At 37.2% G+C, this 25,884-nt stretch overlaps 1 protein-coding gene across 4 annotated transcripts in view; it reads left to right on the top strand.

The window, feature by feature from the left end:
• Positions 1 to 25,884, top strand: part of LOC135212992 (BTB/POZ domain-containing protein 1-like) — a 337,906-nt gene that overhangs the window by 270,930 nt on the left and 41,092 nt on the right. For all 4 annotated transcript variants that reach the window (XM_064246770.1, XM_064246771.1, XM_064246768.1 and 1 more), the window contains exons 9-10: positions 16,897 to 17,027; positions 17,215 to 17,326. In XM_064246770.1, the coding sequence (XP_064102840.1) occupies positions 16,897 to 17,027; positions 17,215 to 17,326 (243 nt within the window). The remainder of the gene's footprint in view (positions 1 to 16,896; positions 17,028 to 17,214; positions 17,327 to 25,884) is intronic.

Genomic DNA, 25,884 nt, shown 5'->3' with positions numbered 1-25,884 from the left:
AAAAGTTTTCAGAATGTTCTGGACAGTCCGTTGTTTCACGCCAGTTTTTTGGCTAATTACGCCAGTTTTAAGGCCTTCCTCGTAAAGTTGTATCACTCTCACACGATATCTCAATGGAAGTATATGGTTTAGACATTGTTATCACAACCACACTCATCAGACATTGTTATCACAACCACACTCACTCAACCACACAAAATAATGTTAGCAACGGCTATGGCAGAGCACGAGAAAAGAATTTGACACAACATCCAGCAGGTTACTGAAGAGCTCTTACACAGAGTTACACTTACTGTAAGTGAGCCAGTAGCTCTAGTTAAGTTCCCAATTAAGTCAATTTCACTCAGCCGAATTTTTGTTCGTTTCAATGGCTGATTTTCAATGGCATTGGATTAAGATTCGTGCACTGGGGATCATACCGCCAAACAGAATACTTTGTGGCTTAGAGATTGTGGAATTGAATATATCCACGACTAGCCAGGGAATTCCCCAGCCATTTCAAAAATTAAGCAATCTTAAAAAGAAAGTTACTGAATGTGGACACGTCTTGCAGCACAAAGTTTGAAACGCACTTGGGATGATCTGGACAAGTCCCTCCTGCAGTGGTTTTCAGATTCAATGCCCAGGACACTCCAGAAAGTCTGTAAATGTTGTGGTATGCCTATCAAGTACTAGGGCAGGAGTTGGTGATTATTAGTTTCAAATTTTATGATGGTTGTTTTAATAATTGATTTTTCCTGAATATTTTTAGTTTGTTGTACTTGTTTTTTTCTTCCATCTTCCGTACCTCGCAAAGTACATATACAATATTACAGTATACTATTATATATAGACATATACATATATATATACATATACATATATATATATATATATTATATATATATATATATATATAATATAACTATATATATATATATATATAGTATCATATATATAAATATATCATATATATGTATATAATATATATATATTATGATATATATATATATATATATACATATATATAATACATATACATAAATATATAATAATATATTACTATATATATATATATATATATATATATAAGATATATATATATATATATAATATATATATATATATAACATACATATATATATATATATATATATTCTACAATATACATATACAGGCGGTCCCCGGGTTACGACGGGTCCGGCTTACGACGTTCCGAGGTTTCGACGCTTTTTCTTAAATATTCATTGAAAAATCCGCCCTGGGTTACGACGCTTGTTCCGAGGTTACGACGCTGACGCTTCTGACACTCCGAGTTAACAACGCTTTTAAAAAACGCATACTATGATAAGAATCATTTATAGTTTAGCACAGTATATTAATAAAAATAAGTTTTTGGTTAGATTACAACAAAAATTTTGAGGTTATGATGATTTTTGACACTTTTTATGTCGTATTTTTTAAATTTTTTTAGTGACGCCTCATATGCGGAACTAGTTTCCGAGCGAATGAATTCACTATCTTGGGATGCGCAGTTTATAACAGTCCAAAAGCGCAAATAATGAAAAAATCATTGCTTGTTTCCAGTATACATAATTAACAAAACTAAGTTTCTGGGATGGAATGTGGAGAGTGGCAGAATACTATGGTATACCACTGAAAGTGATGAAGATACTAAAGAACTGGTACCAAGGAGTGTGCAGCTGTGTACAGCTGGATGGACAGCAAAGTGACTGGTTCCCAGTTGGAAGTGGGCTAAGACAGGGATGTGTTATGTCACCCACCCTGTTTAATGTATATATTGACCATATAATGAGAAGAGTGATGGAGAATGAAAACAGGGGGGCTAGTATTGGTGGAGAAGTCTTTATGGATTTGGACTTTGCTGCTGATGTTGCGTTGGTTGCTGATACGTGGCTGGTGCTGGTAGGTATGGTAATGAGGATGGAGACAGAGACACAGAATTTTTGGCTTGAACATCAGCACAAAGAAGAGCGAGATCATGGTTGTGAGTAAGGATGATGATTGGGTGCACATGGAGGATATGACAATCAGAGGACAGGAACTCAAGCAAGTTGAGAAGTTTGTTTACTTGGGAAGTGTGGTAACAGCAGACGGGAGGCAAATTGAAGATATACAAAGAAGAAAACTAGGAGCAGCAAGAGCTTTTGAGGTTCTGAGAAAAAACGTTTGGTCGAGGCATGAAATCAGCTTGAGAACTAAGATGAGAATATTCAATGCAGTAGTACTACCAGTCCTGATGTATGGCTCGGCCACCTGGGCACTGACCAGAACAGAGGAGAAAAGGTTGGATGCTTTTGAGATGAAGCTGCTGAGAAGAATACTTGGCATTAAATGGGATGATTATGTTAGAAATGAAGAAATCAGGGTGAGATTGAGGCAAAGGCCAGTCAGTACCAGGTTGAAGAGGGGAAGGCTGAAATGGTTTGGACATGTTGAGAGGATGGAAGAGAATAGAGACCCCAGGAGAGCACTGAGAGCAGTACAAATAGGAAGAAGACCGCTGGGTAGACCAAGAACGAGGTGGATAGACATAATTGTCAGGGATCTTGAGGATGAAATCCAAAACTTAGAGGAAGCGAGGGAAATGGCTCGAGATAGAGACAGATGGAGAGGAACTGTATCAGCCTTATGCCACTGGCCAGTGGCGGGAAGATAAAGTAAAGTAAAGTAAGTAAGTAAGTTTCTGGTTAGATTACAACGCAAATTCCAAGGTTACGACGGTTTTTTATGCCTTTTAACGATACTTCATACGCAGAACTAGTTTCTGAGCGGAGGGCGCATAAATTAATTTACGCTATTAAACTGTATGGTAACCATAGTCAAGGATAAGGAACGCATTCTCAAACAGTATACATATCCTTTAATACAAAACAGCAAAATATCATTGAAACATTATTTCACTTAAAGAATCCATTTATACTCTACTTAGACTTGGATATAAAAACCATATTTTCTCTCTCTCTCTCTCTCTCTCTCTCTCTCTCTCTCTCTCTCTCTCTCTCTCTCTCATTCATAGATATATTAGAAGGATATAATCCTTCAAACTGGAACAAATCTAATGAAAACATCTTGAAAATAATTGAAGAAGTTCCAAATAAAATACAAGTGGTCAAGAGACTCATAAAGAAAATATACATAAACCAACATATTCCGACAAAGAAAATGAATAAGGTGAATCTTGTGAATATCCTAATTGACGCATTAGGAAAAAGAATGCCAAAAGCATGCAAACTGTGTAAGGTTTGGTATAGCATAGTCAATCCACAAAACCTAATCAGAAAATGTGCTGCATGCAACATTCCGACCCATCCACAGTGTGCTGAGGTAATGCAAGATATGAGAAAAGATACAAGAATTTTTTGTTCAACATGTCTATCATGGATAGACAATGTTATTAAATCAAGATTGAATGTACAAATAGTTGAGGATGAAGAGAAGAGAAGAGGAAGAGAAGAAGAAGAAGAAGAAGAAGGAAAACGGAAGAGAAGTAAACAAAAATGAAATGACAGAAAAAAATAAGGAAAATGAAGAACAAGATAAAAGTATGGATGCAGAGATACTCATTGATACTACATATGAGGCAATAAAGCAGCATACCTACGAAGAAATAATTACGATATGACAACAGAAAAGCAAATCCCGAAGAGGCTCTACCCAGGTCTACACAATGACGGGAAAGAGGAAAAAATAGACAAGAAAGACAAAATCTGCAACCTTTTGAAAAGAGGGAATTGCAGATTTGGAGAAAGATGTTACTACAAAACATCCTAAGGTATGTCACAACTATGAAATATATGGTAAATGTGCATACCTAGATGGCTATGGGGATGATTGCAGAGATCTGCATCCAAAAATATGCAAAAACCTAAAAGAAGGAAAAGGATGTAAGTTCGACAAAAAATGCAAATATATGCACCCTGTAGCCATGAATCATAATCAAATAAATAACCAACCAAGTAATAAAATCCAAAATAAGAAAGAAACAAATAAAGAGAGAAATCAAGAATATCAGGTAAAAGAGAAAAGCAAACCACCAATGAGATATGCAGAGATGTCAGCAAAAAATTTCAAAGCATCAGCTCCAAAATTCTACTCAAGAGATAATAACTGTATTTATTATGCAAGAGGATATTGCAGAAACGGAGAAAATTGCAGATTCAGACACAAAATGAATAATTATGATGAAGGAAGATCAAATATTATGGAAAAGTTGGATTTTTTAATGTCAGAATTTCTGGAAATGAAAAAAAGAACAACATACCAGAACAGGAAAGAGACATGGGAAAATCCTTATTACTACCAATATTAAATGAAGGAGAAAACACGCAAACCATCATAGTGATGAATGCGCAGGGTTTAGTTACGAGTAACTCAAAAAGAAAAATAGAGTACTTAGAAGAACTAACCCAAATTGAAAAGAAAATAGATATAATGAATATAAGTGAAACCTGGTATTCCCAAGAGACTGGGAATGATGATCAAATAAAAGGGTTCCAAACTTATAGATCAGATAGAAAAAATAGGAATCAAGGGGGAACCGCAATATATGGGAAAGACAAAAAACAAGGAAAAATATATGAGAAATATAGTAACTCAGAATGTGAACTAATAGCGGTAGAATTTGAATCTGAAAAATTAATGAACATAGTAATATATAGACCTCCTAATACTAAAGAGTTTGACTTAATAATTGAAAAATTGGATGATATATGTAGAAATCACAAGGACTGGACTATTCTCCTATCTGGTGACTTCAACTTTCCTTTCGTAGAATGGAAAGAACGAATAGGAGATTGTGGTTGTACTTATACATATAAACAAGAGAGTAATAGTAGTGCAGAAGATAAGAGGCAATTCGAAAAGCTATTAGATATGCTACTAGAATACAACATTCAACAAATAAATCACCTGCCAACAAGAAAGGAAAATACTTTAGACCTAGTATTTGTGAACGAGATGAATTATGTTAAAGAAATAATAGTTTATAATGCGAGTATTTCAGACCATAATGTCATAGAATTAACAGTTCATTCCAAAGCAAGTGAAAACAGAGATAAGCAAGAAATGAAAAAGTGGGAAGGATATGGTAAATACAACTTCTACAGTAAAAATATAAAATGGTCAGAAATAAATGAAAAATTAAACAAAGATTGGGATAACATTTTTCGTAAGCGATGACATAAGGGTAAATACGGAGATATTATATAAAATATTAGAGAAAATAGTGGATAAATATATACCGAAGAAGAAAAGTAAACATCATTCATGCATACCAAGAGACAGAAGGATCTTGTTCCAGAAAATCAGAAAGTGGAAAAAGGTCTTGCAAAAGAAAAAAATGCATGGAAAGTTTATAGAACTAAAAAGTAAGATAGAAAATGCAGAACAAAAGAGATTATACAATCAAAAGAAAATGAAAAACAGGACTTGGAAGAAAACACCCTATTAAATATCAAGCAACCCCAAAACTATTAAGGGATTTGACGTAAGGAAAAATCTATTTCTGGGCGATTGGTTCGTGTCGCCAGCGAAATATCCTTTAATCCATTATTTCTAGGTAAATGTACTAACACATACCAGAGAATAAATAAAATAAGAAAAGGTCAGTACAACTGACTCGCTCACCCTCCAAGAGAGGGTGTCGGTATGAACACTATGGCGAGTGAGACCACTACCACGAACCGCTTGCCAATAGAAATCTCCCACTACAAAATCCCCACTAGAGGGGAGCGACCCACAGAGTGGGCAGCACATACTACTCTCTCATCCCATGCTGCCGACTGCTGCGCCTCTGGTGGCCATCCTTTTCAGTTAGCGCACAGCGTTTACCACGTGCCCTTTTTTGCTCTGTGTTTGTGCCCCTGTTCTTGGATTTATTCGTCATGGAGCGTACTGCCATCGCAGCAGCTAAGTTAAGTAATCAGTGATTATTGTTAGTTGTTTTTTCCGGCCCTGAGTCAGTATAGTTCATATGCGAAGAAGATGAATAAAAGAAGAATAGAAATAGGCCCTCTGAGAATTGAAGGGAGATTAACGAATGAAAAAAAGGAAATTTGCAACATACTGGCAGAACGATATAAGAGAGAATTCACCCCTAGAATAGATAATGAAGATAATGATATAGAAGTAAGGGATGAAAATAGTGAATATTTAGCTGACATAGAAATTAATGAAGCTGATATTGTGCAGGCAATTAATGAAATTAAAAATGGAGCTGCTGCAGGGCCTGATGGAGTCCCTGCTATTTTGTTAAAGAAAGTAGTTCATTCTATCGCAAAGCCACTTGCAATATTATTAAGACAAAGTGTAGATACAGGCAAGATTTATGATGAGCACAAATTAGCATATATCACCCCTACTTTCAAAAGTGGATCAAGACTAGAGGCAAGTAATTATAGGCCTGTGATCTAACATCACATATTATGAAAGTGTATGAAAGGGTAATGAAGAAAAATATTATGAAACATTTAATAAAAAATAATTTGTTTAATATAGGACAACACGGTTTCGTACCCGGAAAAAGTACACAAACCCAACTGTTAGTCCACCGTGAGAACATATTCAAAAATATGAAAAGCGGAAATGAAACAGATGTGGTTTATCTAGACTTTGCAAAAGCTTTTGACAAAGTAGACCATAATATATTAGCAAAGAAAATTAGAAAACACATATCGTAGATAAAGTAGGAAGATGGTTAAAAGAATTTTTACACAACAGAAAACAGATAGTTATTGCAAACGATGAGAAATCGGATGAAACCAAGGTAATATCCGGTGTGCCACAAAAAGGTACGGTGTTAGCTGCAATACTGTTTGTTATTATGATTGAAGACATAGACAGTAATGTTAAGGATTCGGTAGTGAGTAGTTTCGCTGATGACACAAGAATAAGTAGAGAAATTACTTGTGATGAAGATAGGAACGCTCTACAAAGAGACCTTAACAAAGTATATGATTGGGCAGAGGAAAATAGGATGGTATTTAACTCTGATAAATTTGAATCAATAAATTATGGAGACAGAGAAGGAAAGCTATATGCATATAGGGGACCTAATAATGAGACAATCACAAATAAGGAAGCAGTTAAAGACCTTGGTGTGATGATGAATAGGAACATGTTATGCAATGATCAAATAGCAATTCTTTTGGCAAAATGTAAAGCAAAAATGGGAATGTTGTTACGGCACTTCAAAACAAGAAAAGCTGAACACATGATTATGCTTTATAAAACATATGTTCGTAGTCCACTTGAATATTGCAATATGATATGGTACCCACACTATCAAAAGGATATTGCACAAATAGAGAATGTACAAAGGTCCTTTACAGCTAGAATAGAAGAAGTTAAGGACCTTGACTACTGGGAAAGACTACAATCCTTAAAATTATATAGTCTAGAAAGGAGAAGAGAACGCTACATGATAATTCAGGCATGGAAACAGATAGAAGGAATAACAGAAAATATCATGGAACTAAAAATATCAGAAAGAGCAAGCAGAGGTAGATTAATAGTGCCCAAAACAATACCAGGAAAAATAAGGAAAGCACACAGGACATTAATCCACTATGCACCAGCATCGATAATGCAGCGTCTATTCAATGCGTTGCCAGCTCATCTGAGGAATATATCAGGAGTGAGCGTAGATGTGTTTAAGAATAAGCTCGACAAATATCTAAACTGCATCCCAGACCATCCAAGATTGGAAGATGCAAAATATACCGGAAGATGTACTAGCAACTCTCTGGTAGACATTAGAGGTGCCTCACACTGAGGGACCTGGGGCAACCCGAACGAACTGTAAGGTCTGTAAGGTAAGGTAAGGTCTCTCTCTCTCTCTCTCTCTCTCTCTCTCTCTCTCTCTCTCTCTCTCTCTCTTTGTATTTTGTATTTTCCGACGAAAATAATCACTAATTAGTGTATTTTGATGTTTATTTTCATGACTAAATACATTTTCATAATACAAAAATGATTTACTAATTTTCAAATATTAATTTTGATTAATACTGTATTAGTAAGTTTAATCAGTTGAAATGATATCACATAATAAAAATAATAATTATCTCTCTCTCTCTCTCTCTCTCTCTCTCTCTCTCTCTCTCTCTCTCTCTCTCTACAAAATGTATGTTTTTTTGTATGATAAATAAATGATTTACTATTTTCAAATATTAATATTAATTTATACAGCAATAATATCAATTCATTAAAGAAAATACCATAGTGAATTAGTAAGATTTTAGCTTATATTTAAAAAAGTATGGAAGAATGAAGGAAATCCCAGTCTTCTTCTTCTCTCTCATTTACTGAGACTCGAGATTTTTTATGTACTTGTACTATTTGTTTTAATACTTTCAAATAATAATGATAATAATAACTGTAATTTCAAAATTCATATGTGATAGTATTTTAAAGAAATACAATATGTACTAATCTATCCATGTCACTTTTAATTAAGGTTAGCTCTCTCTCTCTCTCTCTCTCTCTCTCTCTCTCTCTCTCTCTCTCTCTCTCTCTCTCTCTCTCTCTCTCTCTCTCTCTCTCTCTCTCTCTCGTAGTAGCCATCTTGCTTGGTGAGACGTACCCGCGTGAAGTCAGATTAATCAACAGATATCACAAGTTTAACATACGACTAGAATTTGAGAAATATCTAGAAGTGTTCGTGAACTATCGGTGATAAGATTAGTGTGAAAATAGTAGGATAAAACGTCTTCTAAGTTAGTTTATCAAGTGTAATACTGAAATCAGAACAAGATGGCAGTAAGTTCCAACTGCGGGAAGAGGTGGCGTAATTTAGCTTGCTTGGCGGATTCGCAATACGATGAGGTAGCAGGAAGGGAACTGGCATTTCTCATCTATGAAATCAGCAACAGTCCTAACCAAAAAGATACAAAAGCATTCATAGATATATTAGAAGGATATAATCCTTCAAACTGGAACAAATCTAATGAAAACATCTTGAAAATAATTGAAGAAGTTCCAAATAAAATCCAAGTGGTCAAGAGACTCATAAAGAAAATAAACATGAACCAACATATTCCGACAAAGAAAATGAATAAGGTGAATCTTGTGAATATCCTAATTGATGCATTAGGAAAAAGAATGCCAAAAGCATGCAAACTGTGTAAGGTTTGGTATAGCATAGTCAACCCACAAAACCTAATCAGAAAATGTGCTGCATGCAACATTCCGACCCATCCACAGTGTGCTGAGGTAATGCAAGATTTGAGAAAAGATACAAGAATTTTTTGTTCAACATGTCTATCATGGATAGACAATGTTATTAAATCAAGATTGAATGTACAAATAGTTGAGGATGAAGAAGAAGAGGAAGAGGAAGAAGAAGAAAAAGAAGAAGAGGAAAACGGAAGAGAAGTAAACAAAAATGAAATGACAGAAAAAAATAAGGAAAACAAAGAACAAGATAAAAGTATGGATGCAGAGATACTCATTGATACTACATATGAGGCAATAAAGCAGCATACCTACGAAGAAATAATTACGATATGACAACAGAAAAGCAAATCCCGAAGAGGCTCTACCCAGATCTACACAATGACGGGAAAGAGGAAAAAATAGACAAGAAAGACAAAATCTGCAACCTTTTGAAAAGAGGGAATTGCAGATTTGGAGAAAGATGTTACTACAAACATCCTAAGGTATGTCAAAACTATGAAATATATGGTAAATGTGCATACTTAGATGGCTATGGGGATGATTGCAGAGATCTGCATCCAAAAATATGTAAAAACCTAAAAGAAGGAAAAGGATGTAAGTTCGACAAAAAATGCAAATATATGCACCCTGTAGCCATGAATCATAATCAAATAAATAACCAACCAAGTAATAAAATCCAAAATAAGAAAGAAACAAATAAAGAGAGAAATCAAGAATATCAGGTAAAAGAGAAAAGCAAACCACCAATGAGATATGCAGAGGTGTCAGCAAAAAATTTCAAAGCATCAGCTCCGAAATTCTACTCAAGAGTAATAACTGTATTTATTATGCAAGAGGATATTGCAGAAACGGAGAAAATTGCAGATTCAGACACAAAATGAATAATTATGATGAAGGAAGATCAAATATTATGGAAAAGTTGGATTTTTTAATGTCAGAATTTCTGGAAATGAAAAAAAGAACAACATACCAGAACAGGAAAGAGACATGGGAAAATCCTTATTACTACCATTATTAAAGAAGGAGGAAAACACGCAAACCATCATAGTGATGAATGCGCAGGGTTTAGTTACGAGTAACTCAAAAAGAAAAATAGAGTACTTAGAAGAACTAACCCAAAATGAAAAGAAAATAGATATAATGAATATAAGTGAACCTGGTATTCCCAAGAGACTGGGAATGATGATCAAATAAAAGGGTTCCAAACTTATAGATCAGATAGAAAAAATAGGAATCAAGGGGGAACCGCAATATATGGGAAAGACAAAAAACAAGGAAAAATATATGAGAAATATAGTAACTCAGAATGTGAACTAATAGCGGTAGAATTTGAATCTGAAAAATTGATGAACACAGTAATATATAGACCTCCTAATACTAAAGAGTTTGACTTAATAATTGAAAAATTGGATGATATATGTAGAAATCACAAGGACTGGACTATTCTCCTATCTGGTGACTTCAACTTTCCTTTCGTAGAATGGAAAGAACGAATAGGAGATTGTGGTTGTACTTATACATATAAAAAAGAGAGTAATAGTAGTGCAGAAGATAAGAGGCAATTTGAAAAGCTATTAGATATGCTACTAGAATACAACATTCAACAAATAAATCACCTGCCAACAAGAAAGGAAAATACTTTAGACCTAGTATTTGTGAACGAGATGAATTATGTTAAAGAAATAATAGTTTATAATGCGAGTATTTCAGACCATAATGTCATAGAATTAACAGTTCATTCCAAAGCAAGTGAAAATAGAGATAAGCAAGAAATGAAAAAGTGGGAAGGATATGGAAAATACAACTTCTACAGTAAAAATATAAAATGGTCAGAAATTAATGAAGAATTAAACAAAGATTGGGATAACATTTTCGTAGTGAGGACATGAGGGTAAATACGGAGATATTATATAAAATATTAGAGAAAATAGTGGATAAATATATACCGAAGAAGAAAAGTAAACATCATTCATGCATACCAAGAGACAGAAGGATCTTGTTCCAGAAATCAGAAAGTGGAAAAAAGGTCTTGCAAAAGAAAAAAATGCATGGAAAGTTATAGAACTAAAAAGTAAGATAGAAAATGCAGAACAAAAGATTATACAATCAAAAGAAAATGAAAAACGGGACTTGGAAGAAAAAACCCTATTAAATATCAAGCAAAACCCCAAATTATTATACTCATATGCGAAGAAGATGAATAAAAGAAGAATAGAAATAGGCCCTCTGAGAATTGAAGGGAGATTAACGAATGAAAAAAAGGAAATTTGCAACATACTGGCAGAACGATATAAGAGAGAGTTCACCCCTAGAATAGATAATGAAGATAATGATATAGAAGTAAGGGACGAAAATAGTGAATATTTAGCTGACATAGAAATTAATGAAGCTGATATTGTGCAGGCAATTAATGAAATTAAAAATGGAGCTGCTGCAGGGCCGGATGGAGTCCCTGCTATTTTGTTAAAGAAAGTAGTTCATTCTATCGCAAAGCCACTTGCAATATTATTAAGACAAAGTGTAGATACAGGCAAGATTTATGATGAGCACAAATTAGCATATACACCCCTACTTTCAAAAGTGGATCAAGACTAGAGGCAAGTAATTATAGGCCTGTGAGTCTAACATCACATATTATGAAAGTGTATGAAAGGGTAATGAAGAAAAATATTATGAAACATTTAATAAAAAATAATTTGTTTAATATAGGACAACACGGTTTCGTACCCGGAAAAAGTACACAAACCCAACTGTTAGTCCACCGTGAGAACATATTCAAAAATATGAAAAGCGGAAATGAATAAACAGATGTGGTTTATCTAGACTTTGCAAAAGCTTTTGACAAAGTAGACCATAATATACTAGCAAAGAAAATTAGAAAACACAATATCGTAGATAAAGTAGGAAGATGGTTAAAAGAATTTTTACACAACAGAAAACAGATAGTTATTGCAAACGATGAGAAATCGGATGAAACCAAGGTAATATTCGGTGTGCCACAAGGTACGGTGCTAGCTGCAATATTGTTTGTATTATGATTGAAGACATAGACAGTAATGTTAAGGATTCGGTAGTGAGTAGTTTCGCTGATGACACAAGAATAAGTAGAGAAATTACTTGTGATGAAGATAGGAACGCTCTACAAAGAGACCTTAACAAAGTATATGATTGGGCAGAGGTAAATAGGATGGTATTTAACTCTGATAAATTTGAATCAATAAATTATGGAGACAGAGAAGGAAAGCTATATGCATATAGGGGACCTAATAATGAGACAATCACAAATAAGGAAGCAGTTAAAGACCTTGGTGTGATGATGAATAGGAACATGTTATGCAATGATCAAATAGCCATTCTGTTGGCAAAATGTAAAGCAAAAATGGGAATGTTGTTACGGCACTTCAAAACAAGAAAAGCTGAACACATGATTATGCTTTATAAAACATATGTTCGTAGTCCACTTGAATATTGCAATATGATATGGTACCCACACTATCAAAAGGATATTGACAAATAGAGAGTGTACAAAGGTCCTTTACAGCTAGAATAGAAGAAGTTAAGGACCTAGACTACTGGGAAAGACTACAATCCTTAAAATTATATAGTCTAGAAAGGAGAAGAGAACGCTACATGATAATTCAGGCATGGAAACAGATAGAAGGAATAACAGAAAATATCATGGAACTAAAAATATCAGAAAGAGCAAGCAGAGGTAGATTAATAGTGCCCAAAACTATACCAGGAAAAATAAGGAAAGCACACAGGACATTAATCCACTACGCACCAGCATCGATAATGCAGCGTCTATTCAATGCGTTGCCAGCTCATCTGAGGAATATATCAGGAGTGAGCGTAGATGTGTTTAAGAATAAGCTCGACAAATATCTAAACTGCATCCCAGACCATCCAAGATTGGAAGATGCAAAATATACCGGAAGATGTACTAGCAACTCTCTGGTAGACATTAGAGGTGCCTCACACTGAGGGACCTGGGGCAACCCGAACGAACTGTAAGGTCTGTAAGGTAAGGTCTCTCTCTCTCTCTTACCAAGATGAAAGAATTTTTATGGTACTAGTATGTAAAATGTTTATTGATAATTTCAGTTATTTAATAATAATAATAAAACTTTAATTACAAAATTCATAATGGTCGTATTTTAAAGAGATAAAAATTACCTTTCCATTTCACTTGTAAGGATAATTCCTCTTTCTTACTGAGATGAGAGAATTTTTATGGTAGATGTACGTGGTTTATATCAAATTTTAAATAATAATAAATAATAATAATAATAATAATAATAATAGAAGTAGTAATAATACGATAACTAATTTCAAAAGAAAATTCTTCCCTTCGTCTTTTTCTGTATCAATATCCCTACCTCATAACTCTAGTGACACTCGGAGCTTAACAATGCCATACAATGGTCAACGAATTTAATGGTTTTATGTAATCTCTCTCTCTCTCTCTCTCTCTCTCTCTCTCTCTCTCTCTCTCTCTCTCTCTCTCTCTCTCTCTCTCTCTCTCTCTCTTGTATTTTAATGAAAATATACAGTAATTTGTGAATACACAGTGTTGCACATGAAAAAAGTAAATTAGTGATAATTTTAGAGATACGGCCCTAAGAAAAATTGCAAATTAGTGAAATTTTCCCTGTGGACATGTTTTCAAGAACGTCGTTCCGGCTTACGACAATTTTCGGGTTACAACGCGTCTTAAGAACGGAACCCCCGTCGTAACCCGGGTACTGCCTATATACGTCATATATACATATTATATATATAATACTATATATATATATATATATATATTATATATTATATATATGATGTATGTATGTATATGTAATGTATTGTATGTATTTATTATATATGTATATATATAAATATGTATGTATTGTATGATTTAATGTAATGTATGTATGTATAATAATATATAATATATTATATATATATATATTTTTATAATTTAATAATAATATTTATATATATATATATATCATATTATATATATAGATATATATATATAATATATATATATATATTATACATACATCATACATACATACATACATATAATACATATACATACATATATACTATATATATATATATATATATATATATATATATATATATATATATATATATATATATATATATATATATATATATATAGAAGTGTGTGTGTCTGTGTGTCTATTTATATGTGTACAGTAATACCTTGGGTTACGAATTTAATCCGTTCCAGAACCTGCTTCGTAACCTAAAAAATTCGTAACCTAAATGGATTTTCCCATAAGAATGTTATAAAAAGCAAATAATGCGTTCCACCCGACCATGAATGACCATTTCAATTCATATTTTTCCATTTATTTTTGTTCACTAAGGTTGAAAATTCGTGTAGGAATTACATAAAATTATAAAATTGAAGAATGAAATTAGATATAAACACTAGATTTAATATCCATGCACAGTAAAACCTGAACTTTACCTTTGGCGAGTGTGGCTGCTGGCTTGATGGAGACGGGAGGAGGGGAAGGGGGAGGAGGAGAGGGTTAGGGCTTGGGGGAGAAATCTCCCTTCGTGAACACTTCTGGAAGACTTTCTGGTTATTTCTCTCGAGAGCAGCGTTCACTACCATCACTAATTTTACACTTACGCGACACTGTGTCGTCTTTCACAATTTTGAAAAAATATTTTTCTATGGAGGCTTGGTTTTGCCTGTTCTTTAAAATTTTATAGAAATGACCCACCCCATTATCGATAAACAATTTTCTACATCGTCGAGAATATAAGTCCGTTGTTTCGTCAATACTGTGACACCTTATGATGCTTTACTGGCTTTAATTTCTTCCTTTTTCTTCAAAATAGTGCAGATCGTTGATTGCGACCGCTTGAAGAATGCTGCAATGTCTTTTACGCGCTCGCCTTTATCATGCATTTGGATAATTTCCTTCTTCATTTCAACCGTAATCATCTCCTTCTTTCTCATGCTTTAATTCTTGCTGCTTGCCTTCGTCATCTTTGGAGCCATTGTCTTTAGTATTTGGGTAATAGTAACGTATAAGCACTATCACGGAAACACAACACTTGCGCAAATCACTAAGCAAATTTGAGAGCGTATCACAGACAGATGCGTTCAATCTTACCGCCAGCGAGATAGTGAAAGAGTTATGGTTTAAAAAGGGTCAAGGGATGCGTGGGAGGAAGTCATGTGACCCTCGTTAAGTTTTGGCCAAAAAAAATGCGTTCGCAGATCCCACGCTCATCCGATGTCCGATGTAAACAATGCAGGCGGCCTCCCATGATGGAAATTCGCGCATTCGTATTCCAAGTGAAATTCGTATTCCAGAATGAGGGCATCACTTCGTAAGTTAAAAAATTCGTATACTAATCGGTTCGTAACCCAAAGTATTACTGTATTTATATGTATATTTATATATATAATTTTTTTGTCCCCAGGATTAATTCTTGAAAACCAGCCCGAGAAGAGCTGTTGTCAGGCTCAAGAGTTTTGGATAAACTAACCCTTTATAATAATGATCTACTTGTCTGTCAGTCTGCTGATGTTTAACTGTACCCAACAGAAGTTGGAAGCTTTTGAGAAGCTCTGAGCCTCCAGTAACTTGAAAATGTCATAATAGCTCCACTTTGGTTGCAGCAGATAGTGTCTGCCAATGTCAGTTATCTATCTCACTTGGCAAATTGATAACCCTAGAAGAATACCCAGGCAAGAGTAATTTCTTCTTCAGCCACACTTTCAGTCCTTCTATGAAACCCTTGTACACTATCCAGCAATATCTGAGAGGAAGATATCCAGCTGAAGCAACCAAGGCTATCTCCAAACTGAAAAACTTCTGTCCTGAACATTTACCAGGCAAAGCAATATTTACCAGTTCTATAATTGCTGCAATGAGAGTATTTTTAACCCAGTGTTAAAAAGCCGTAAAGGCAATTTTTCTCTATATTGAAGGGTAAAGCTGACTTTGTGCCAAAGACAAACTTAAGATAGCCAAGGCCAGTCCAGTTCTCCTTTTACTGTCCCTTCACGTTCTTCCAACTGACAATGTGCTTCTTTGCCCAGTTAGAGCTGTTATTGTTACCTTCTTGGAACAAAACAACTCAAGAAAGGTCCTTTCAGCAGGTATCCACAGCAGAAGTGCAAGTCTTCAGTCACAAGATCAAAGCACTCCAATGTATTTTTTCAGAAGCAGTCTTGATATCTGTGCATACCTGGTTTCAAGAACTTGGAGATACAAGAAAAGTCATTACATTTTGCTGCAGTAATGTGATGTTTAGAATTTGGCATAAAAAAAAAAAAAAAAAAAAAAAAAAAAAAAAAGGCAGATGGTTGCTGTGAATCTAACAGTTTAGGTGGTGCCTTGAAAGGGCTAATACCTACCTTACATAGTACAATATTTTGTATTTCACTATGAGGCTTCTCCCAACCCCACCAATTGTATTTATCAGAACTTTAATCACTGAAGCTACAGAATGGCAGACAATAATATGATAAGTATGGTATGCTGTAAAACTGGGAATAAGCTCCTTTTATTCTAGATGAAATTTTTATTTAACATGATTTGGTGGTAATAATAATGCAGAGGTGAAGTATGATATTTGTATTTATTGGAAAATAAAATCCAATGTGCTAAGTATTTTGTGTTATGTGTCATACAATACTTTAGATTTTTAATTACTTTTTGTAATAAAATATTTCAGGTAAATCCCAAGCCCCCAGTAAACTTCTTAGATGTTCCAAGATGTTGTATGACAGGGAAAGAACAAATTATGTGTCGTTTCCAGCAAACTGAATCTCGATGGGGATATTCAGGCACAAGTGATAGAATAAGGTAAAGTTATGGGTTTTAGTTTACATGAGTGTAACTCTCATTGTAACATCACAAAGTCACCTTCTTTTGCATTTTATTAGCATATTGATGGGTTGAGGTGTGAGACAGATCATTCTAATGCAAATTATAGTTTCTTTAAGAGAGAGTGAATTAGATTGTTTGTGTAAGTTATCTCCATCCTTTTCAGATTTATAGTTGATCGTCGTATTTTTGTTGTTGGATTTGGAATGTATGGTTCAATTCATGGCCCTTCTGAATATGAAATCACCATTCAGATCATTCATACTGCAACAGGGAAGGTAGGTGGTCTTGTATCCCATTCTGGATCAGTAGCTTTTTTGTTGCTGCCTTAGGTATGATTATGCCAAGAGGCTTTGGGAAGATGAGAGCTTTACTGTTATAAGTTTACAATATATGAGTACTGATTTTTGGAAACTCAAGAGATGCATTTTATTTTATCATTGTTAATTTTGCTTAACATAGTACAGAGTTTATATATTGAAATGATTACCAAGTTGAGATATGAAAAGCTTATGCTATGGCACTGATTCGTTATGCTGAAGAGTTCCAGATGAGGTAAATTTTGACAGGTAAGTACGTACTATGAACATGTACCTTGGTAAATAGAGCCATGGACCTTGTACTGTAAATAGGTTCATTTCCACAGAGCTATTCACAACAGCATGGAATTTAACTGATGTACCAAAGCATGAAGTTGATCAGTTTTTACTGTACAGTTTATATACAGAACATAAGACTGTGCAGCTACTGTATGTGAAGGTAAACAATTAATGAAATAAACTACTTTTGCATGTCATGCATCAAGAGATCAGTTTAATTGCTGAAACATTAGCAATATGAGCTAATAGGAATTTTACTCATAAGTGGGTGGTTTTGTTACAATAGTAATAGGCATTTTGGAGGAACCATTTCTCTGATTTGCTTTATTTATAGGCTATGAAGCCTTGTGGAAAATCTATACATACTTTATGAGTTACTGGATGTTGTACCTCTTAATAAATTCTGGTAAATATTTTTTTACTAATATCTGCAGTAGATTAATTTTAAATTAAAATTCACAACTTATAGGGCTGTTTCATTTGCTTCCGAATATTTCAGAGGTAAACCTTTCCTAATGAGAAAATGGTGTGTCAGTTTCTTGATAAGTGAGTAGTTTGAGTGTATTGTAAGGTCCACTAATAGTATTCACCTGTTGAAGTCACAGGGCTTCAACAATTCAAAAATGAAGCAGGAAGAAAGGCATTTAAGTCAAGTTTGGAATGTATTCAGAAATTAATCTTTGTCTTTTAGAAAAAAAATAGTAGTTTAATAATGGACCCATAACTTATAGTGCAGAATCTCAGTTTAAGTCAGGAGAACTTGTGATGCTGAATGTTATCATCTAGACTTCCTACTGAAGGTTGGGCTTAGTAGATTGTCAATGACAACATAGCCTTACTATCCATATGATTTAAGGAGGGGAGGTTTGGTTGCACAAGGGGAGGTTTGCTTGCTCCAGACCACTTTCACAACCCTTTAGACTGCTTGTAAAGAAGTCAAAGGGATCCTAAAATGCCTTGAATCTTTTAAATTCAAGAAAATTATGTCCATCTGCTTTATTCCTTGAAATCTTGCCATTATCCAAAGTAGGCAAGTGTCAGATCTTAGACTATGGGACTACTAGAGTCCTTTGGGAAGTGCTTGAAAGCATTATTGGGTTTTCCTTTATTCTTAACAGTAGAATTTGTAAATTCACTTGCCTTTGTAATAATGAGTGGTCTTCTTGCCCTCTTAAGGAATATGAGTGGTTCTATTTTTTTAAAGCCAAGTAGGGCTACCTTTGAAGCTGAGCTGCTTGATATCGAAGGAGCAGCTCAGGTCCTTAGAGAACAAATGGCACAGGTTTTAAACTGATGACTTAGAATTTCTGCCATCATGATGGAAGAAAATTGAGTTATGGCTGCACATATACATCTACAAACCAGGAGAAACACAACAAAAATGCCCCTTCAGCACACACTCATGCTACCAACTTCTTTATTGCCATGTTTCAGACTTCTGACAACAAGAAGGTCATGTGATATACAAAATGTTTTAAGTCTTGCACACCTTAACACTCTCCTCAGACCAGAAAATTTTTATCAGTTAGTGTCGTAATATGAAAGATTATAAATTACATATCTTATAATGATGCAGTATAGTGATATACAGCTAAACTAGTAAATAAATTTTACAATACATTCACTACTAGAATCCAAATAATTACTCACATAGCTATGCATTTTAGCCTTGCTTAAGGCTTTTGTAAAAATATCAGAAACGTTCAATTCTGCTGAAACAGAAGACAACTCTAGTCTACCACAGTTCACTTTTGAACTTACGAAGTGATATCATTCATCAGTATTATGACATTTGCAACTAAATCAGTCAACAGCTGAAGTAAGAAAATTTCTTCCTGGGCAGCTGAAGCTATATAATCACCTTCACATGATAAAGCAACTGTTGGTTGCTTCTTACCGTTCCAAGAAATCATAGCTGAGCCTTCACCTAATCTGAAACATTGTCCTGTTATACTCTTACAATCATCTGATAAGACCCTGTCAGCATCAGCAAAACCATACACCCTCAAATCATCATATATGCTAAAAAACATAATTTATAATCTAAAGTACCTTGAATATATCTCAAAACATATTTAACAGTTACATGATGTTCAACATTTGGTTTGTTTAATACTGTGACAGTTTGGTAACAGTGCAACTAAAATCATCTAGTACTACATCTCATTACATACTAAACTTTCCAACATATTTCTTGCTACAAGCATCCAGCTTTGACTGTACTTCTTTTTCATGAGAATAACACTCAACCCTTCAAATAACACAACACCAAAAACATACTTTTTTTTACTCAAGTCTGATTTTTACCAGTGACTACATAGAAGGGATTTGACCGATATGCTGGCAGTAGCATTGATTTCTTATGTATGCAGCAGCATTGACTGCATGTCCATCAAAATTTTAGTAACTTTAAGTTTAATATAAGGTAATGTGGCTTTTCAAGTAAAATGCACCAGTTTTTCCCATCCTATACCATTCTAATGTGGTGAATAGGGAGTTGTTTACACAGTGCTGGTATCACTTTTTAAATGCTTAACCTTACCATCTGAAGCTGAATCTGCTAAGAACCCTACAAATTATTTTGGTACATCACTTGTATGCTTAAGAAAACAAACAAATATCTTACTGCTTACTGGAATAATCATTAATGAAAGCAGTTGCAAATTTGAAAGAAAAAGCTACTGGGTGAATTGAACTGGCTGAATCAGAATGAACAGGCTCAAGAACTTTTGCACATTGACATCTAGTTAATGGCTTTTGGCAGGAGGTGGTTTACTCATGATACAAGTTTTGCTTGTTACCATATCTGTTACAATGTTTTCAGGTTCCAACACAGTTAAATTACAATGCCCTAAAATTTCATGCCAAGTCATTAAATCGTAGAGCTTGTTTATAGAATAACTTTCAATGAATTCCCAAGTTTCCCTGTTTTGTTCGTAGATTTGAATGGTGTGGGCCAAAAGTTACTGGCTCCATTTTCTGTAACATGCACAGAAAACAGGTTTTGATGTAGGGAAAATCCTATTTTTGGTAGTTTCTGTTGAGTCCTCAAGGATTACCCTTTCCGTGGTCTATCCTAATGTTAAGACCATGGGTTTGTTTGCTGTGAAAAATACAATTTGAAATTTGTGATTTTTACCAATTGAATCCATGAGACTGAAAACTACATCACCCTTCTCTTTGCAATACTGAATTCTCTGTTGCCATTAGCAAGCTTTTGTGAAATGCTTTTCAGAACAGAACTTTTCATCATACATTACAGAGGTGAGTTGTTGGTGATGATATAAGTTGTAGCACTACAATCAACTAGCAGGACAAGGTGGTTACGAAGCTCAGTATGTCAGTGTTAATTTTAAACATCAAGAAGTGACCATCCTTTTCATAAACACTGGCTGACATAAACACACCTGTTACAAGTACCATTCTCTTTTCTACAGACTTTGCCTCCTTACATAAACAGCACCACAGTCATTTTTCTTCCTTAGCTTTGCACTCTCTGGCAATATGTTCGGGTTGCCACAAGTGAAACGCTTTATATTGATTGGCTGCTTACCTTTAGAGGATGCACTAAGTCCGTTCTTCACGCTGTTGCAACAGCTGGATTTTCTAGCATTTTCTGTTTCTTCAAAATTACACAAATAAACTTTCAAGTCTGGAAATGATGATTCACTTTCACAATGATTTATGACCATTGGTAGTACATATATTGAATTCCTTTGGTAATCCCTTTAATGGCATTGCTACTGCTGTAGTAGGCCATCACTTATCATTTCACCTGCATTTTCTGATGCTGTAGCATCTTACCAGCTTTGATAATGTAGTCAGTAACAGCCTTATCTGTCATTTTCTGCAGGGAAGTTGATTCTGTGTAGACTGATATGATGCAAAGTTCACCCAAGCCTGAGTAGTGATTTCTCAGCATTAGTAGTGCTCCATGCCCATCATTCATTGCATTCGTCATTACAAGAGAGAAGCTTTTATCATCCAAAAACTTAATTGTTTTATTGCAGCACTTCATTTTTCTTCATAAAAATCTGTCAGTCATTTTTCTTCATAAAAATCTGTCAGAGTAATTTATTTCAACTTCCTTAACTTCCTGCACTTGAGGAGTTCACTGTTACGGCCTCTGAGAGAGGTCCGCTTCAGGTTCGATATGAAATGATAAAAAAAAATATTTCAACACCAACAGTTGAATCTGGGGATACGAATACAGAAAGAAACACTAACACAACAAAGGTTTATTTACAAGCTTACTAACATAGGTAAATGCAGAATGGTATCTCCTAGTTACATAAAAAGATAGAATCTTACACTGCATGAACTGGGGGAACAGTGAGGCAATTCAAATACTTGCTAGTCAATATGGCAATTCGAAGCGATGGCTTCTCAAAAGGAAAACGGTGATTGCAGACGTCCTCTTGATTCTGTATTGCAGAAACTAGTCTACTTGTAAGGCAGAAACTCCTCAAATCCTCTAGTGGGACCTTTTTCTTCTCAGAAGTCTGCTTGACGTCGAGATAACATGGTCGACAACTCCTGAAGACGACTAGATCAGTATCCAACTAACTCTTTAGCAACTTTTTTTTTCTGATCCTTCGTCGGTTCCTTCGTCTCTAGTCTCTCTCTCTGACAATCTCTGCTGCTGATCTCTCACTGATAATCTGATCTGTGGCTTTTACTGAGGATATCTCTCTGTGACTAACAGGTGTCTCTCTTCTACGATCTCTGCCTTCTGCTACGACCGTCGTATTTATACGGCACTCTGAGGGCGGAGCCTACGGTGAACTTCACAGACTCCAAGGATTTCTAGAACTTCTTAGATGAATCTAGATGAGGTATTGCATCAGAAATCGCGGCGTTTCTCACGTCCCGACGAGTTCCACAACACTCCTGCCGATTCTAGAACCATCATGATAACAGGCACCCCCAACACAATGCACTAACGCCTCCTTGCTGCCGAACTTCTCGAAAATGCGTTCTCCTTTCCTTTAACTTTCTTTGCTATGAAGCAATTACCATCACATTCACTTCCCTTTGTTCAAAACTAATCTCTTCTCCATGAAATGTAACCTGGTAAAATGACTACTAGGCCCATAGCCTCTTATTTTGAGTTGTGGCTTCACATATACATCTGCAAACCAAAAGAAATAAAACAAAAATGCCCTTTCACTGTACACTCATGCCACAATCTACTATATTGCCTTGTTTCAGACTTCTGATGACAAGGTCAAATGATTTACAAAATAAGGCAGTCCCCGGGTTACGACGGGTTCTGGTTACGACGTTCCGAGGTTAAGGCGCTTCTCAATTATATTTATCAGACATTATTTCCAGGGTTACAACGCATGTTCCAGGGTTACGACGCCCACAACGCTCATCTGGCAGATGAAATATGACACCAGAAATGCAAAATAATCAATATTTGAAGGTTTTTTGGATGGAAAATGCAATAAAAATGCAGTTTACATAGTTTTCAATGCAGCACAGGCTTACTACTCACCTGTTGAAGACTGATGTTCTTTTTCATCAGAGAGGGTTTGTCCAAAAAATATTTTATGATAAGGGAAATGGTATCATAAGTTATTTGTTTTGTTACTAAACTAGTAGTTGTTCCAACGCCGTATACTTACCCCAAACTACTAGCGTAGGAGAATCCTGGATGTCAATCCGGTACCGACCAGGAAAAACTGGTTATTCCCTCCCCAACTTCCAGTCCTTTCCTGGTCGCTGTAGCATTCACACGCTTCAGCTTGTCGTCCGTTACGGGCCCGTTTCCCTTTGTTTTCCCTGTGTGTTGTGTGATTGCCCGCGTGTCTGTTGTTTCGTTGTGAGATGGATTCTTCATCGCAACGGCGTTGCCCTGGTCCTGAGGGCAGGGCTTGTGGGGCTTTTCTTTCACCTGTTAAGATAGATCTCCACACTTTATGCAACAAGTGTCTAGGTTACCCTTGTTCACGCGAGGCCACTTGTGGAGAGTGTGCCGTGTGGTCAGAGCATCAGTGGGATCTGGCCTCGACAAAGAGGAAGAAACTTTGTTCTCCCTCCAAGAAGAATTCCTGGGAGGTTCCGCGGAGTAGTACTAGCCGTGGGCCTGGAGGTCCTTTTCCGTCTCCTGTTCTTCATCAGGATTCCCAGGCGGAGCGTCAGGATCTTTCCGCCATCCCCTCCCAGCGAGGGGACGTAGGTGAGTCTGTTGCCAGGCCCCCGCCAATGGCAGGGCCCAAGGAGTCTGTGTCTCACCCGGGGTAGATGGAGTGAGCCGACAGAGTCTTCAGGGGTCCTCCTCCTCCCCCATCCGCCCCTTTCAGGCCGCCATTGTCGGGGAGTCCTTGTACCCTAGGTAGGTCCCCCCCCCCCCCCCCCCTGCAGGAGGAGGTATTCCCATTTTGGGTTCCTCCTTCCTTCCTACCAGGGCGGTGGTCCTCGCTAGTGGAGAGGGCTCCCGGGGGGAGGCCCCCACCGTTTTCTCCCGCGCCAATCACCCCAGGACAGAAGCCGCTGCAGGAAAGACGAGAAGAGATGTCTCGTTGGAGGACGGTTCCTCATACAGGTTCTCACGTAGGAGGCGCTATGGGAGGAGTCGAGGACAGTCTTACTCCTCCTCCCTGGATTGTTGGTCCAGATCTCCCCGTCATAGCCGGGACCACAGGGGTCGGAGCAGGAGCAGCAGCCACCGGGACGGCTCGCGCCATAGGCGCCACCACTCTCCAACCATCCGGTCTTCAAGGTTGATTCCCGAGCGTGCCACCCCCGCGGGGTCTCCTCACGTGGAGTGCCCCACTCCCCCTTGGGTTTGTCCCCCTGCAGTTGCGGGGGATTCTGTGCCAGTTCCGGTGGCCCCAGCGGCCCCCTCTCGAGCCGACCGGGCTCTGTCCTGTTCAGGTCCTCCACTCCAGTCCGACGCGCATTTGGAGCAAAGCGCTCCCTCCCTGCAATCCCTTGGCGGGGCTCTCCCCTTATCCAGAGGGTGGCCCATGACTGCCCCTCCGGCTCTGGCAGCTTTGCATCATAGTTCTCGGTGGAGGGCCCCAGCTCGACCCAGTTAACGCCTCAGCGGCGTGGTTGGTATGGCATTAGTGTCCCACCTCAGTGGTCGCCGGTTCGATTCTCGACCATTCCATTGAGGAGTGAGAGATGTGTATTTCTGGTGATAGAAGTTCACTGTCAATGTGGTTTGGAAGTTACATAAAGCCGTTGGTCCCGTTTCTGAATAACCATACTGGTTCCATGCAACGTAAAAGCACCATACAAACAAACAAAACAAACAGCTCGACCTGGCAACTCTCCCCTCCCCCATCGCTGCAGCCGGTGGCGGGTTCCTCCACGTCTCGCAAAGACTTCGAAGAGGACGCCTTCACGCAGACCAGTCTTTAGAGTCCCATGAAGGTCCAAGGTCCCACAGATGAGGGCTCTGTGTTCTGTAGGGTGCTCGATGTGATCCGAGCGAAGAACAGGTTGGAGGAGCCCTCCGCTCCCCCCGACTCCAGGAAGGCCTTAGCTGTGGACCGACTCTTCGGGGGGCAAGTAGAGGCGAAGTTATCCCTGTCGCTTCCCCAGGCGCCGTACTCTGCTGAGGCTCTGGTGCAGGTTGAGGAAGTTGTAGCGGGGTCCAAGAATTCCCTGAGAGCCCAGGGCTCCTTGAAGCTCCTCCCTGCAGCCAAGGCCAGAAAGAGGAGGTTGTATGCCCCAGAAGGTGTCCCTGGCTCCGAAGTCAGTAAAAGGTCCTCTTACGGCCCTCGCTCCAGGTCTCTCGGAGGAGAAACTCTTAGCAGGCTCCGTCTCCTTTTTTCAGCAGGAAGCCATGGCCATGGAAGCCATGGCCATGGAGTCCACAGCATGGACCTCCATCCATGTTGCGTAATGGCTCGCCCACTGGACAGGCACGGACGCCAGTTTTGCAACTGAACATGACCTGTAATATGAGTGAATTGGCCACCTTCAAGGAGCTAGTTCTGTCGGGGGCAAGTCTCTTGGCTTCCTGACCACCCAATTGCTAACCCAATGGACCAACTGGGTCTTGAGAAGATGTAACGCCATTCTTGCTTGCCTCCCTAGGGGCTTTCCGGACAGGAAGGTGAAAGCCTTCAGGAACGCTCCGGTGTCAGGAGAGTTCCTGTTCCCTGACCGTCTGGTGGAGGAGGCCCTGGAATATTGGAAGAAGGCTAGCCAGGACTCCATCATTTACAGGCATCGTTGTCCTTCAGGCAACCAGCTCTCCAGCGTAGTCAAGAGCCTCA

The sequence above is a fragment of the Macrobrachium nipponense genome, chromosome 42, assembly GCF_015104395.2.
Source record: "Macrobrachium nipponense isolate FS-2020 chromosome 42, ASM1510439v2, whole genome shotgun sequence".
In the NCBI taxonomy this organism is placed as follows: Eukaryota; Metazoa; Arthropoda; class Malacostraca; order Decapoda; family Palaemonidae; genus Macrobrachium; species Macrobrachium nipponense.
The sequence above is the reverse complement of the archived record's forward strand: the minus strand, read 5'-3'. Positions and strand labels throughout refer to the sequence as shown.